Raw genomic sequence first — 13,487 nt, 5'->3', positions numbered from 1 at the left:
CTGTTTGCTATTGTTTCTTTTGGGTATACACCTATGTCTTTGTATTGAAAGATTCATTACTTATTCCAGTTTTCTCTGTTTGGCTTGCTTTGGTTTTTATTGGATATATTTGCTTAGCAAATCTTTACTGCTAGGTCACTTCCTCCTTTTTGGCTTTAGGTGACACCTTAAGCCCAGGTTCACCTTGGCTTTAGTAAATGACCAGAGCATTGTCTGTCCTGAATGGGGAGGTCCCAAAGGCAGGAGGTTGCAGTGAGCTGAGATTGTACCATTGCACTCCAGCCTGAGTGACAGAGCAAGACCCTGTCTTGAAAAAAAAAAAGAAGTCACAGGAAAAAATAAAGGGATTATCCCAGCTGTGTGTCAAGGCTGGCTAGAGGTTCATGTATGGGGGGACCTATGGAACATACTTCCTGCAACGCAGTGCTGCTGAGCAGCCATTCTGATTTGGCATCTCCTTTGGCCAAGTAACAGAGCAGAGTTTCTGGGGCTGGGTGTGATAGTCCTGCCTCCCCTCTTTCTCTCTGCCTGTCCTCAGGGATATTTCCCCTTTCAGGCAGTCGTGATGCCTCCCATGGGTTAAGTCAAGGTTAGGTCTCCTGCCAGGGCACCCAGGAAGATGGGGAAGGTAGTTGACCACCTCAGTCTCACTTTTTCCAGTGTAGAAACCATGAGTTGGGGGAGGGGCATTGCAGATGTGGAAATCAGATTCTCTTAACCATCTGCTCAGAGTTTTTTCATCTCATGTGGCCCCAGGAACTGTCTCATTGTCATATTTGAGTTCTGGGTTGTTGCTGATGAAAATCTCAGCACTGTATATTTGTTTTGGGTTTTCTGTGGAGGGGAGTGAAGCCAGCTTGCTTCTATACCACTGTTTTGGAACTGAAAGTGTTCCTTCTTTCCCTTTTTTCCTGTGGTGGTACCCTTATTTTGAGGAGTATGAACATAGAATTCATCCATTCATTTGACAAATATTTATTGAGTACCTCCTTTGTACTAGACTTTGTTTAAGGCTCTGGAGATACAGTGGTGACTAAAACAGATAAGGCCTCTGTCTTAAGGAGCTCATATTTATTCTAAAATGGCAACTCCTGAAGTGGCAGTTCCCTGAAAAAAAGAAAAAATAACAAAAATTGAAAGGGCAACTAGGACAGTTATCAGGACAGATAAAACAGGATAAAGGGATGGAGAGTGATGAAAAAGAGGTGTTTGTTTTTTTGAGACGGGGTCTTGTTCTTTTGCCCAGCCTGGAGTTCGGTGGCGCGTTCACGGCTCACTGCTATCTTGACCTTCTGGGCTTGGGCCATCCTTCCCCTCAGCCTCCTGAGTAGCTGGGACTACAAACGTGCGCCACAACACCCAGCTAATTTTTGTATTTTTTGCAGAGATGGGGTTTTTTACCATGTTGCCCAGGCTGATCTCAAACTCCTAGGCTCAAGTGATCTCCCTACCTTAGCCTCCCAAAGTTCTGGGATTACAGGTGTGAGCCACCATGTCTGGCCAAGAGAAGAGGTTTTATAATCAATAAGAGGGTCAGAATGAAAGAACCAAGACATGTAAAGATTAAGAGACTTAAATGAAGAAGATTGCTGTATTAGAAAGAAGTTGGCAATTTAGCATTCTGTAATAGTACTTAGTTCTTGATTAAGAGGATGTCATATCTCCAAATCCTAAAGTTATAGTAGTAGGGAATTGTGATGACCTAATTCTTTTTGTCCTTTAGAATCAAAGGCATGGGAGGTTGATACCTGCCGGGGCCATTACAACAATGTATCTTGTGCCGTCTTCCACCCTCGCCAAGAGTTGATTCTCAGCAATTCTGAGGACAAGAGTATTCGAGTCTGGGATATGTCTAAGCGGTAAGGTAGTCATCAGTGTTGTGTGAATTTTCTCTTACTCTGTCTTTTAAAATTAGATTGGAATACTTCTTTATGTCTCTCATCATCTTCAGCATGTAGACAAATCAAATCATATATTATGAAAATTTGAAGAGACCTAGAGATCAGTCAACATTTACAAATTTTCCATCAAATAGAAATCTCCATGTGTATTATTTTTTGCCTCTAAATTTAAACATGCTTTCTTCTGCCCCCTTTCCCCAGTTCTGTAGCTAGAGAAGTAAGAAATGCGGGATGAGGCCAGGCGCGGTGGCTCATGCCTGTAATCCCGGCACTTGGGAGGCTGAGGCGGTTGGATCACGAGGTCAGGAGATCGAGACCATGCTGGCTAACACGATGAAACCCCGTCTCTACTAAGAATACAAAAAGTTAGCCGAGTGTGGTGGTGGGCACCTGTAGTCCCAGCTACTCGGGAGGCTGAGGCAGGAGAATGGCATGAACCTGGGAGGCGGAGCTTGCAGTGAGCTGAGATCACACCACTGCACTCCAGCCTGGGCAACAGAGCGAGACTTCTTCTCAAAAAAAAAAAGAAATGCAGAATGAAAGCCATAAAATGCTGAAAAGGGGAAATCTATATTTTAATCATAATAATATGGTCAGTTTTGAAGTCTCCTCTTTTTGTTCCTTGGTAGAGATCACGACTACTGTTACTTAGGATATGCAGTTTACTCTCCCTGATCTACATTTAATCAGCTTGCTGGCTTTCCATTTAATATTCTTGTGTAGGATGGGCTGAAGATTCCTAGGAAATTAATGTTTTTCTTTTTGTGTACCTTTTCTAGGACTGGGGTTCAGACTTTCCGCAGAGACCATGATCGTTTCTGGGTCCTAGCTGCTCACCCTAACCTTAACCTCTTTGCAGCAGGTAAGGGCCATCTTCTCTCTTTTCTCTTGGCTTAATTCAAAGTTTATAAGACTTGAAAGTGATTATTAGCTTTGTCTCTAGTAAATGTATAGTAGGATGACAAGAAGAAGAAGGGCTCTCAGAGCCACTTAGTTGAAGCTTTTCTCCTTTTTTTTCCTCCACTTTATATGTATGATGTGTGGTGAAAAATGCTTTGAAGAAAAATTAAAGGTAAGGCAGATAGAGACGGATGAGTATGGGGACTGCTGCTTTATATTGGGTGGTTCAGAAAAGTGAAAGGGTATGAGGCAATGGGAACAGCAAATGCAGAGACTGTGTTGTGAGAGGCGCTTAGCATGTCACCATCACATGCTAAGGAACACCAAAGAGGCCAGTTGGAGCACAGTGAGTAAGGGACTAAGTAATAGGTGAGGTCTGGCCAGATCGTGTATTGCCTTCTATGCCATGGTTAGAACTTAAGATTTTATTCTGAATAAATGGAAAGCCATTGGAAGGTTTTGGGCAGGAAAGTGACATGATCTGGTTTATATTTGGAGAGCAGACAGTAGAAGAACAAGAGTGGAAGGGTTTTCTAAGGGATGATGGTGCTAGTAGGGAAAGAGCAAAACATTTTAAAAAACAGAATCATAAAGGGTTTTTAAACTAACATTCATTTTTTCAGTAAATACTTTTTGTACACTTTTTATGTGCTAGAGACTGGGGAAGGATGGAAATTATAATTTCTGCCTTCAGGGAATTCATGTTATAATGTGAGTGATAGACCTAAATGATTACAGTGCAGGATGATAAGTACTGTAATGGAGGTTTGTACAAAGCATTAGGGGAACACAGAAAAGGGCAGTGTGGATAGTGGCACTAAGTGTGGCAGTGTGAATAGTATTAAGAAAGGATTCACAGAGAATTATTTAAATAAAGATTCCAAGAATTGTGAGAATTCAGGCAAATAAGGGATGCATTCAGGTGTCTTGTCTTTTATTAATAGCATACAGATATAATCTTCATCCTTATGTATCTCCAATTTCCAGGTTTTTTTCTTGCTTACAGCTTAATTCTTTCTCCTCTTCTCCCTGTCCCCAAGGCCATGATGGTGGTATGATTGTGTTTAAGCTGGAACGGGAACGGCCAGCCTATGCTGTTCATGGCAATATGCTACACTATGTCAAGGACCGATTCTTACGACAGCTGGATTTCAACAGCTCCAAAGATGTAGCTGTGATGCAGTTGCGGAGGTAAATTGGACTTGTTTCTTTCCTCCAAACCTTGTCATCTGTCACCCTGATACAACTGCCACAAACAAGACTCTTTTCTTTTCTTTTCTTTTCTTTTCTTCTTTTCTTTTCTCTTCTCTTCTCTTCTCTTCTCTTCTCTTTCCTTTCTTTCTTTCTTTCTTTCTTTCTTTCTTTCTTTCTTTCTTTCTTTCTTTCTTTCTTTCTTTCTTTCCCTTCTTTCCCTTCTTTCTTTCCCTTCCTTCCTTCCTTCCTTCCTTCCTTCCTTCCTTCCTTCCTTCCTCTTTTCTTTCATTTTTTGACATGGAGTCTCACTCTGTTGCCCAGGCTGGAGTGCAGTGCCACGATCTCTGCTCACTGCAAGCTCCGCCTCCCGGGTTCACACCATTCTCCTGCCTCAGCCTCCCAAGTAGCTGGGACTACAGGTGCCCACCACCACGCCTGGCTAATTTTTTGTATTTTTTAGTAGAGACAGGGTTTCACCATGTTAGCCAGGATGGTCTCGATCTCCTGACCTCATGATTCGCCTGGCTTGGCCTCCCAAAGTGCTGGGATTACAGGCATGAGCCACTGCGCCCAGCCTATTTATTTATTTTTAATTTTTTTCTTGAGACAGAGTCTTACTCTGTCACCCAGGCTGGAGCACAGTGACGTGACCTTGGCTCACTGCAACCTCCACCTCCTGGGTTCAAGCGATTCTCCTGCTTCAGCCTCCCAAGTAGCTGGGATTACAGGCGTGTGCCACCACGCCTGGGTAATTTTGTATTTTTAGTAGAGACGGGGTTTCACCGTGTTGGTCAGGCTGGCCTTGAACTCCTGACCTTGTGATCCGCCCACCTCGGCCTCCCAAAGTGCTGGGATTACAGGCATGAGCCACCGCACCCGACCAAGACTCTTCTTTTAAATGACATTTTGGATCTCGTATTCTGTCACAGATGGAATCCCCATTAGATGAGCCTGCTCAGTTTAAACCCAATGAGTGAGGGAGGCAAGGAAGTGGTCATGAGTAGAATGATAGTTCCCTTCTTGAGAATGCTAGTGACCGTGTGGATGGAAAATCATTCTGCCACAATTTGCTGGGTCTCTTGCAAGGCAGAGGAAGTTTCTTGATAGAGAATGGCCCAAACTGGTAACAGAACTTTTTGCCTTTATTTGGCATTTCTTTTCTTTAACTCTCCATTGCTTTCCAGCAAAAAGCGCACAACTCTGAACCAGAATATATGTCCCTGGAAACTCTTAATTCTGAAGATACGATAACCTCTGGGATGCCTGGCAAAAGGAACTGTCCTTTTGAAAAGCCAGCTGCATCAGCATGCTGAAACATTCATGGTGGCAAACTTTGGCATGAGGTTTTGATAACCACCCTTTAGCATCATTACAATAAAAAAATGGGTTTATGTGAACACTCCAAGGGACAGCAGAAACCAGCCAGAGACAAATCACATTGTTACTGTGTGGTGTCCACTGCAATTACGTGTAGGAATTTGTATCCAAGCAGAACCAGTCCCACTCACTACAGTGAGTGCTAACCCTACCTACCTTCTGTTGAATAATTTGACTTCTACTATGGCTTACTTTTTAAAACTGTTTGTTCAAAGCTGAGCCAGGGAAGTTGCCAAGCCTTAAAGGAAGAGAATACAATATTTATTCATTTTATTCCTGATTATAAAAGTGATGAGTATCTAGTGTAAAGATTGGATAAGTAGGAGGTGTGGGGGTGATTCCTTTCTTCCTTCTATTCTTACGCCTCTTCCCTGTTTTCTCCTTTTTCTATATATATCTCTAGTGGTTCCAAGTTTCCAGTATTCAATATGTCATACAATCCAGCAGAAAATGCAGTCCTGCTTTGTACGGTAAGTAACCTGTGGAGCCCTCCTAGGTTCTCCCCATTTTCCACAGGTCTCTTTCTTATGCCCTTAGGGAATCTTTAATGGCTTCTTAGAAACTATTTAATGGTCATTTTGTGAGAGCTGACACAGTGATCACTCAGAGACTCAAATCAGGTAGGTTTCAGTTGTCGTAAACATATTGAGCATTTGTGAACTGCCTATATTTCATAAAGCTGAACTTAATGGAGCATCAGGATGAATGACCCAGATCACTAGAAATAATTTGAGAGAATGTTTAGACTATATATGTATATCCTATGGAAAGAAAATGTTTACCTTGATCTCTTCGTTTGGGTGAAAATAGAAGAACTATTATTTTGAGAGGGAGTTCGCGTCAGTGGGGTTGGCTTCAGAGTCATCAAAGACTCCTCTCTGTTTCTTGCAACAGAATTTGCAAAAAAAAAAAAAAAGAAAGAAAGAAATGACATTCTAATTTTAGTGCCCTGGTGGCCAAGTTAAAAGGAATGAAGTTATATATCTTTCCTCATATAACTATATTGTCTAATCTGTTCTTTAATATCTAGCAGTCCCATACTCTGACAGTTTTCTTGAGTGTTTTTTCTTTTCTTCTTTTTCCAATAAACATTTGCATTCCTATAGTGTCTTTTCTTTGATGTCTTTTTTTTTCCTTTCCAGCGGTTGAGTATTCAGTTGATGAGTCCTCAGGGTGGGGTACCAGAATATGAGGGTCCTAGTCTGTGAATTTGTGGAGTAGAGAGCATTTCTTACTTTCATTCAGTTAATATCTGCATCTTTGGAGGATAAAGAAAATAAAGTGACATCAGTGCTGAGGTGTTTGGCAAAGAGCCCTATAATTCATAGATATAGAAACAGTCAAATGCCCTCTGGGTGAAGGGTAAGAAAAGTATGGTTTCAGATTGGTGTCTGTGCAATGGAACTGTTTTCTCTGTCAGAGTAAACTGGAAAACTGGTATCTTGGGTGCTTCTCACTAACATTTTAATTGCTCCTTTTCTTCTACAGAGAGCTAGCAATTTAGAGAATAGTACCTATGACCTGTACACCATCCCTAAAGATGCTGACTCCCAGAATCCTGATGGTAAGTGTTCTTTTTGTCTACCCTACTCTGCTTCCAGCTCTCCTCACCTGCATCATAACTCCTCTTCAAGTTTTTCACATTCCATCCCCAAGCCATGGCCACATCACTCATGTCTGTTGGCAGATGCTGCTGACAGTTGCATCAGAGGCGACCATGGTGTGAAATATTCATGTTCCTCCTCCATTTTATTACCCCAGCTAGATATATATATTTTATAATTTGGTTATTAGAAACTCTCCATTTTCTCTTTCAGCACAGCATGTTATCCTAGTTTATTGTCAGTTGATATGACTTTCACCCTGGTAGTTTCATTTATTTAAAAATGTGGTTCCAATCTTACAATGCCTCATCCTGGGACTAGGGATTTATACTCTCCCATCCACATCCAGATCCGATTTGCTTCCTTTTGCATGTCAAAAAGATGAGGCTGCTAACAGCCCCACACCCCACCTGGGATCCCAGGATCCAGCTGAGACTCCTGCCTCCCTCTTCCATCACCACCATCCCTTGTTGATGTCCTTGTGATTAGAACTTGCTGACAAAACATTCTCAGAATGGATTTGACTATTGCACTTTTGGTGCACTTCCCCCAGCGGGTTTATGGCTAGTACCAGGTCAGAGATTTATTCTGCAGATCTCCACTCTTACTGGCATACTTTAATGATATTTTAGACCCCATCAACAGATTCCTGAGAAATAATTTGCTAGCTCTGTTTCTTTTGTGGGTGCCACTGGGTTATTATTGTTGCTAATTGATCTCCTCTCTTTTAAATGTGTTTATAGTGACAGAAAGAAAAGATATTTGTATTTGGTATCCATAAGTCAAAGTCTCCCTTATAAATTAGTCAGTTAAGTCATTTCTGACTAAATCTTATGGTTTGGTACCTCCCAACTCAGCTCTTTGCTTTTTTTTTTTCCCATCTGTGTTTACAATTAATAGAATTTAAAGTATTTTGTTTTGTTTTATTACCACTTTTATTTTCTGTACTTCCATTTTTTGAGGGAGATAATAATAAAGGAGCAGCCCAATGGTGGGCAACAGAGATGGGCTTGAATAATGCAGATTCCTGGCCCCTGGAAAAAGGGAGTGTTGGTTTTGATAATAATTAGTTTCATAAATTGCCTGCCACTCCAGATTCCAGGGGCTAGACTGGCCAGCATGTTCTCTCCAGTTTTCTGCTGGTCTAATAGATAAAAGAGGATTTTGATGCACCCTTCTGTTTATCCTTCTACAAGTTTCCCAGAGAATGGAGTGTCCATTTCAAAATTCTAATAAGCCACTGAACTGAGGAACATTTTGTAACTCTCTTCAGGGTGATAAGAATGGTCAGTTGACATTTATAGAGGAACAGCTTGGTTCTAAATACCGCCCAGCACCAAGCTCTCTTATCAAGATTTAGTTGGGAGTGCTCTGCCCCACCCTGCCCTACTAGGAAGCCTGCATTTGCATGTTAAAAGCAGCAGAGCAGCTGCATCCTGGGGAGGGGGTCCTATGACACAGGCTTGCTTTGCCACAGCTTGTCCAGGGAGGCCCTGCTCGTTAGCTTGATGGAGTGTGCTGTCTCCCAAGATGGGCGGCCCTTCTGCCAGTACATGATGTTGGCTGAAATGCAACCACTTGGCCTAGAGAAAAGAGCCTTGGCAGGGGTGGTGGTTGGTGTTTGGAGGGAACTGGTGGGGAAAAGTCACTCAATAATAGCCCCAGGTTATGGCTGAATTAGTTAGGAAGCAGCTCAACTGGCAAAGCCAAGATGGCATCCAGCAAGACTGGCAGCTCCATGGCACCCGACTATGTCACCTGCCAGTGACTCACCACATGCTCCCACCCTTTGGTTTTGTTCTTCTCAGCGCCTGAAGGGAAACGATCCTCAGGCCTGACAGCCGTTTGGGTCGCTCGAAATCGGTTTGCTGTCCTAGATCGGATGCATTCGGTGAGTTAAGACTAAAAGTGGAAACTAATTTGGGGAGTGTGGTGGCAGTGGCCTGTATATTGCAAAATAAAGACCATTGATTTTTCTGTTCTCCCCCGGGCAGCCGTGATTCTCATATATTGGCTGTACCTCTGTCTCTAGCCCTACACAGCCCTCTTGGGGGAATGGCATTAAAACTGATTTGATTGGGTTGATGATCGCTGTGGCTCTGGGTTTAAGAACCAAGCTAAAGTCACTCTTGACTACAGGAGCCCAAAACGCATCAAATCTGAAGTGAGTGGGCTGGATGAGGAAATTTCCCTCCTTCTGCTGCCTCCATTGTTACTTGAAATGTAATAGGTCCAGCACAAGATAAAGCACTCTGAAGAAAATATTTAACAAAATTTAAGCCCCAGAAACAGTGTTTTCTCTCTCTCATTCATTGAGAAATTCAGACTTTAGCTGGGACTTCTCAGGATGTTTTAGTTGGAGGAGAAAAAATATGTATTAAGGCCCTTAGGAAATATCTTGGTTGGCGTGGTCTGTCTGCAGTGGTAATTGACATGGACAGGACAAAAAATACTTAGTTAATTGAAGCTAAGGAACAATTGCTGAGGGACATCATCAGTTGTCATCATCATCTATACACACTTCTTCTCTTAACTCCATCTTTAATACTTAATTGCAGCTTCTGATCAAGAATCTGAAGAATGAGATCACCAAAAAGGTACAGGTGCCCAACTGTGATGAGATCTTCTATGCTGGCACAGGCAATCTCCTGCTTCGAGATGCGGACTCTATCACACTCTTTGACGTACAGCAGAAGCGGTAACATATCAGGTGCCCCTAAGCAGACAGCCATGTAGTTGGGGAGAGTGGACATCTTTAGTGGGAACCTTTTTTCCCCAAGTGAGTTTAGTTTGTCTTGTGGCTTGGCCACTTCTTGTGCTCCAAGACTCTTTGTAGTAACTTTTCCCTTCTGTGATCACTCTCCATTCTGCACGTCCACACTAGCATTACAGTGAGATTTTTGGTTATTTAATCTGTTTTTACAGTACTCACCTGAACAAAGCATGTTCTCAGAGCTTAGAATGAGAGAGACACAGAGATTAATAACATAGTTCCTATATTTAAAGGAGCTTACAGTCCAGTGATGAAAACAGACATACACAGATTCCCTAATAATACAAGGAAATGAGGGAGAGGGGGTTGAGGAAGGGGTAAGTGCACAATGTGAGCCAAAACGTTTAAGTCACTGAGCTACTATGTAGGAATTACATTAAGTATTTTATGTAATTAGTATTACATTAAGAAATTGGGGTTTACATTAATTAGAGGGTGCAATTGATGTAGATCAAAGCCTGAGACAAGGGAAATAGATCCATTCATGTTTGCACATCTCTGTCTATCTCAGGACTCTGGCATCTGTGAAGATTTCTAAAGTGAAATACGTTATCTGGTCAGCAGACATGTCACATGTAGCACTACTAGCCAAACACGGTGAGTCTTCATTATATCCACCCTGATTTAGAGACCATTCCCTCCCACCCCCATCCCTGCCAGTCTACGGCACTTACCCTATCCAACAGAACACTCATGCCCTTTGCCTCTTACAGCCATTGTGATCTGTAACCGCAAACTGGATGCTTTATGTAACATTCATGAGAACATTCGTGTCAAGAGTGGGGCCTGGGATGAGAGTGGGGTATTTATCTATACCACAAGCAACCACATCAAATATGCTGTCACCACTGGGTAAGTTAATTATCTGGGATACAGAATGGGAGAAGGCAGCTTCCTGAAATCACTGTCCTGTCATGAGATGTAACCGAAGTCCTCCATGAATTTTCTTCATGGAAAAGCCTTACCTGGCATATATGCGCAAGGGGCATCAGAACATTCTTTTTTCAACTTTTTTAAAATTGAGAAATCTAAAACAAATATAGACAATTACATAAAAAAATAGAAGAACAAGTTATGTAGTGAACATCAGCATAACTACCACCCAAGTCAAAAAATAGAACAGTTCCAGCACCCCAGAAGCCCTTTGCCATGTGGTCAAAACCCTCCCTGTTTCCACCAAAAATAACATTCTAGTTCTTACAGTAATTTCTTGCTTGCTTTTCTTTGTAATTTTACTGAACTGTGTTTCTTAATATGATTTAGTTTTGTCTGGTTTTGCCTTCATATAAATGAAATCATACTGAATATATTATTTCATATTTTGCTCAATATTTTGTTTGTAAGATTCATCCATCTTGTAGCTCCAATGTATTTATTTTCATTTTTGTATAATTGTATGATTATACCACAGTTTGTCAGTTCTACTCTTTTAAGGAATATTTGAGTGAATTCTAGTTTTTGGCTTGTATGAACAATGCTCTTAAACATTCTTTTTTACCTGTTTTCTGGGGTACATGTACATACATTTCTCTAGAGTGTATCCCCAGAATAGAATTGCTAGGCCATGGAGTATGCATATCTTCACATTTATTAGGCAATGTGAAACTGCTTTTCTTTTTTTTCTGAAACGGAGTCTCGCCCAGGCTGGAGTGCAGTGGTGTGACCTTGGCTCACTGCAAACTCTGCCTCCTGGGTTCAAGTGATTCTCCTGCCTCAGCCTCCCGTGTAGCTGGGATTACAGGCACACACCACCACGCCCAGCTAATTTTTGTATTTTTAGTAGAGACGGGGTTTCACCATGTTGGCCAGGCTGGTTTTGAACTCTTGACCTTGTGATCTGCCCTCCTTGGCCTCCCAAAGTGCTGGGATTACAGGCGTGAGCCGCCGCGCCCAGCTGTGAAACTGCTTTTCAAAGTGATTGTACCAATTTGCATGCCCACCAGCTTGGTATAAAAATTTCCTTTCGGGGCCGGGCGCGGTGGCTCACGCTTGTAATCCCAGCACTTTGGGAGGCCGAGGCGGGCGGATCACGAGGTCAGGAGATCGAGACCACGGTGAAACCCCGTCTCTACTAAAACTACAAAAAATTAGCCGGGCGTGGTGGCGGGCGCCTGTAGTCCCAGCTACTCGGAGAGGCTGAGACGGGAGAATGGCGTGAACCCGGGAGGCGGAGCTTGCAGTGAGCCGAGACTGCGCCACTGCACTCCAGCCTGGGCGACAGAGCGAGACTCTGTCTCAAAAAAAAAAAAAAAAAAAAAAAAAAATTTCCTTTCGGGCTTGGCGTGGTGGCTCACGTCTGTAATCCTAGCACTTTGGGAGGCTGAGGCAGGCAGATCACTGGAGGTCAGGAGTTCAAGACCAGCCCGAGCAACATGGAGAAACCCTGTCTCTACTAAAAATAAAAAAAAATTAGCTGGGTGTGGTGGTGGGTGCCTGTAATCCCAGCTACTCCGGAGGCTGAGGCAGGAGAATCACCTGAACCCAGGAGGCAAAGGTTGCAGTGAGCCATGGTCATACCATCGCACTCCAGCCTGGGCAACGAGAGCGAAACTCCGTCTCAAAAAAAAACAAAAAATTTCCTTTCTTGTCTTCTTGACAAGTTTGGTGGGAGTTATTTTTGTCCATCTGATGGATGTGTAATGGTATCTCCTTGTAATTTTGTTTTGCTGTTCTCTGTTTCCTAATGAGATTGAGCACCTTTTCATCTGGCCATCCAGTAGGATTTCCTCTTATGTGAATTCTGTTCAAATCTGTAATCTGTCTTATATTATCTTTCTTTTTTGCATGTCAGTCCTTTGTCAGGGCTACATGTTGCAAATATCAGTATCTCCTCTTTTGTAGCATGTCTTCTCATTTTCTTTATGGTATCCTTTAATGAACAGTCTTAATTTCAATATAGTTGAGTTTATGAATCTTTATCTTTTATGGATATTAGGTTTCATCCTATTTTAAAAATATTTATTGACTCCCAAATCATAAAGCCATTCTTCTGTATTCTTTTGTAAAAATATTGTAACTTTGCTTTTTATATCTAGGTCTATAATCTACCTGACATTGATTGTTAACGTCTGGTGTGAGGTATAGAAAGCTCAATCCCACTTTTTCCATAAGGACACTCAATTGCCCAGCAGCATTATTGAAAAGACCACTCTTTCTCCATTGTTCTGCAGTCTCGTCGTTGTCATACATAAATCATGTTTTCAAAAGTGCAAGGATATGTGGTCTGTTTGTCTATCTCTGCTCTAATTCCACGCTGTCTTAAATAATGTAGCTTTATGATAAATCTTCACATCTGGTACAACTTTTCCTCTGATCCTATTTTGTTTATTTTTTAAAAGTTCTTAGGGTATTTTCAAGTAAATTTTGCCTTTTCACGTATGTTTTGTTGTTGTTGTTGCTGTTTTGAGATGGAGTCTCGCTCTGTTGCCCAGGCTGGAGTACAGTGGCGTAATCTTGGCTCACTGCAACCTCTGCTTCCCAGGTTCAAGTGATTCTCCTGCCTCCCAGGTTCAAGTGATTCTCCTGCCTCAGCCTCCTGAGTAGCTGGTATTACAGGCGCATGCCACCACACCCAGCTAATATTTGTATTTTGAGTAGAGATGGGGTTTCACCATATTGGCCAGGCTGGTCTCGAACTCCTGACCTCAAGCCATCCTCCCACATTGGCTTCCCAAAGTGCTGGGATTACAGGCGTTAGCCATCATGCCCGGCTCTTCATACAAGTTTTTAAAGTAACTT

At 42.3% G+C, this 13,487-nt stretch overlaps 1 protein-coding gene across 2 annotated transcripts in view; it reads left to right on the top strand.

Moving 5' to 3' along the window:
* The window catches only part of COPA (COPI coat complex subunit alpha), a 54,476-nt gene that overhangs the window by 28,255 nt on the left and 12,734 nt on the right, over positions 1 to 13,487 (top strand). The window contains exons 9-17 of one of the 2 annotated variants that reach the window (XM_063626959.1): positions 1,724 to 1,859; positions 2,681 to 2,763; positions 3,842 to 3,992; positions 5,776 to 5,842; positions 6,861 to 6,936; positions 8,785 to 8,867; positions 9,535 to 9,674; positions 10,261 to 10,346; positions 10,463 to 10,601. In XM_063626959.1, the coding sequence (XP_063483029.1) occupies positions 1,724 to 1,859; positions 2,681 to 2,763; positions 3,842 to 3,992; positions 5,776 to 5,842; positions 6,861 to 6,936; positions 8,785 to 8,867; positions 9,535 to 9,674; positions 10,261 to 10,346; positions 10,463 to 10,601 (961 nt within the window). Of the gene's footprint in view, positions 1 to 1,723; positions 1,860 to 2,680; positions 2,764 to 3,841; positions 3,993 to 5,775; positions 5,843 to 6,860; positions 6,937 to 8,784; positions 8,868 to 9,534; positions 9,675 to 10,260; positions 10,347 to 10,435; positions 10,602 to 13,487 lie in introns of both variants that reach the window. The other variant, XM_063626958.1, reaches the window with a different exon arrangement.

The sequence above is a fragment of the Symphalangus syndactylus genome, chromosome 12 (assembly GCF_028878055.3).
Source record: "Symphalangus syndactylus isolate Jambi chromosome 12, NHGRI_mSymSyn1-v2.1_pri, whole genome shotgun sequence".
Lineage (NCBI taxonomy): Eukaryota > Metazoa > Chordata > Mammalia > Primates > Hylobatidae > Symphalangus > Symphalangus syndactylus.
This window is presented reverse-complemented; position numbering and strand designations above follow the sequence as displayed.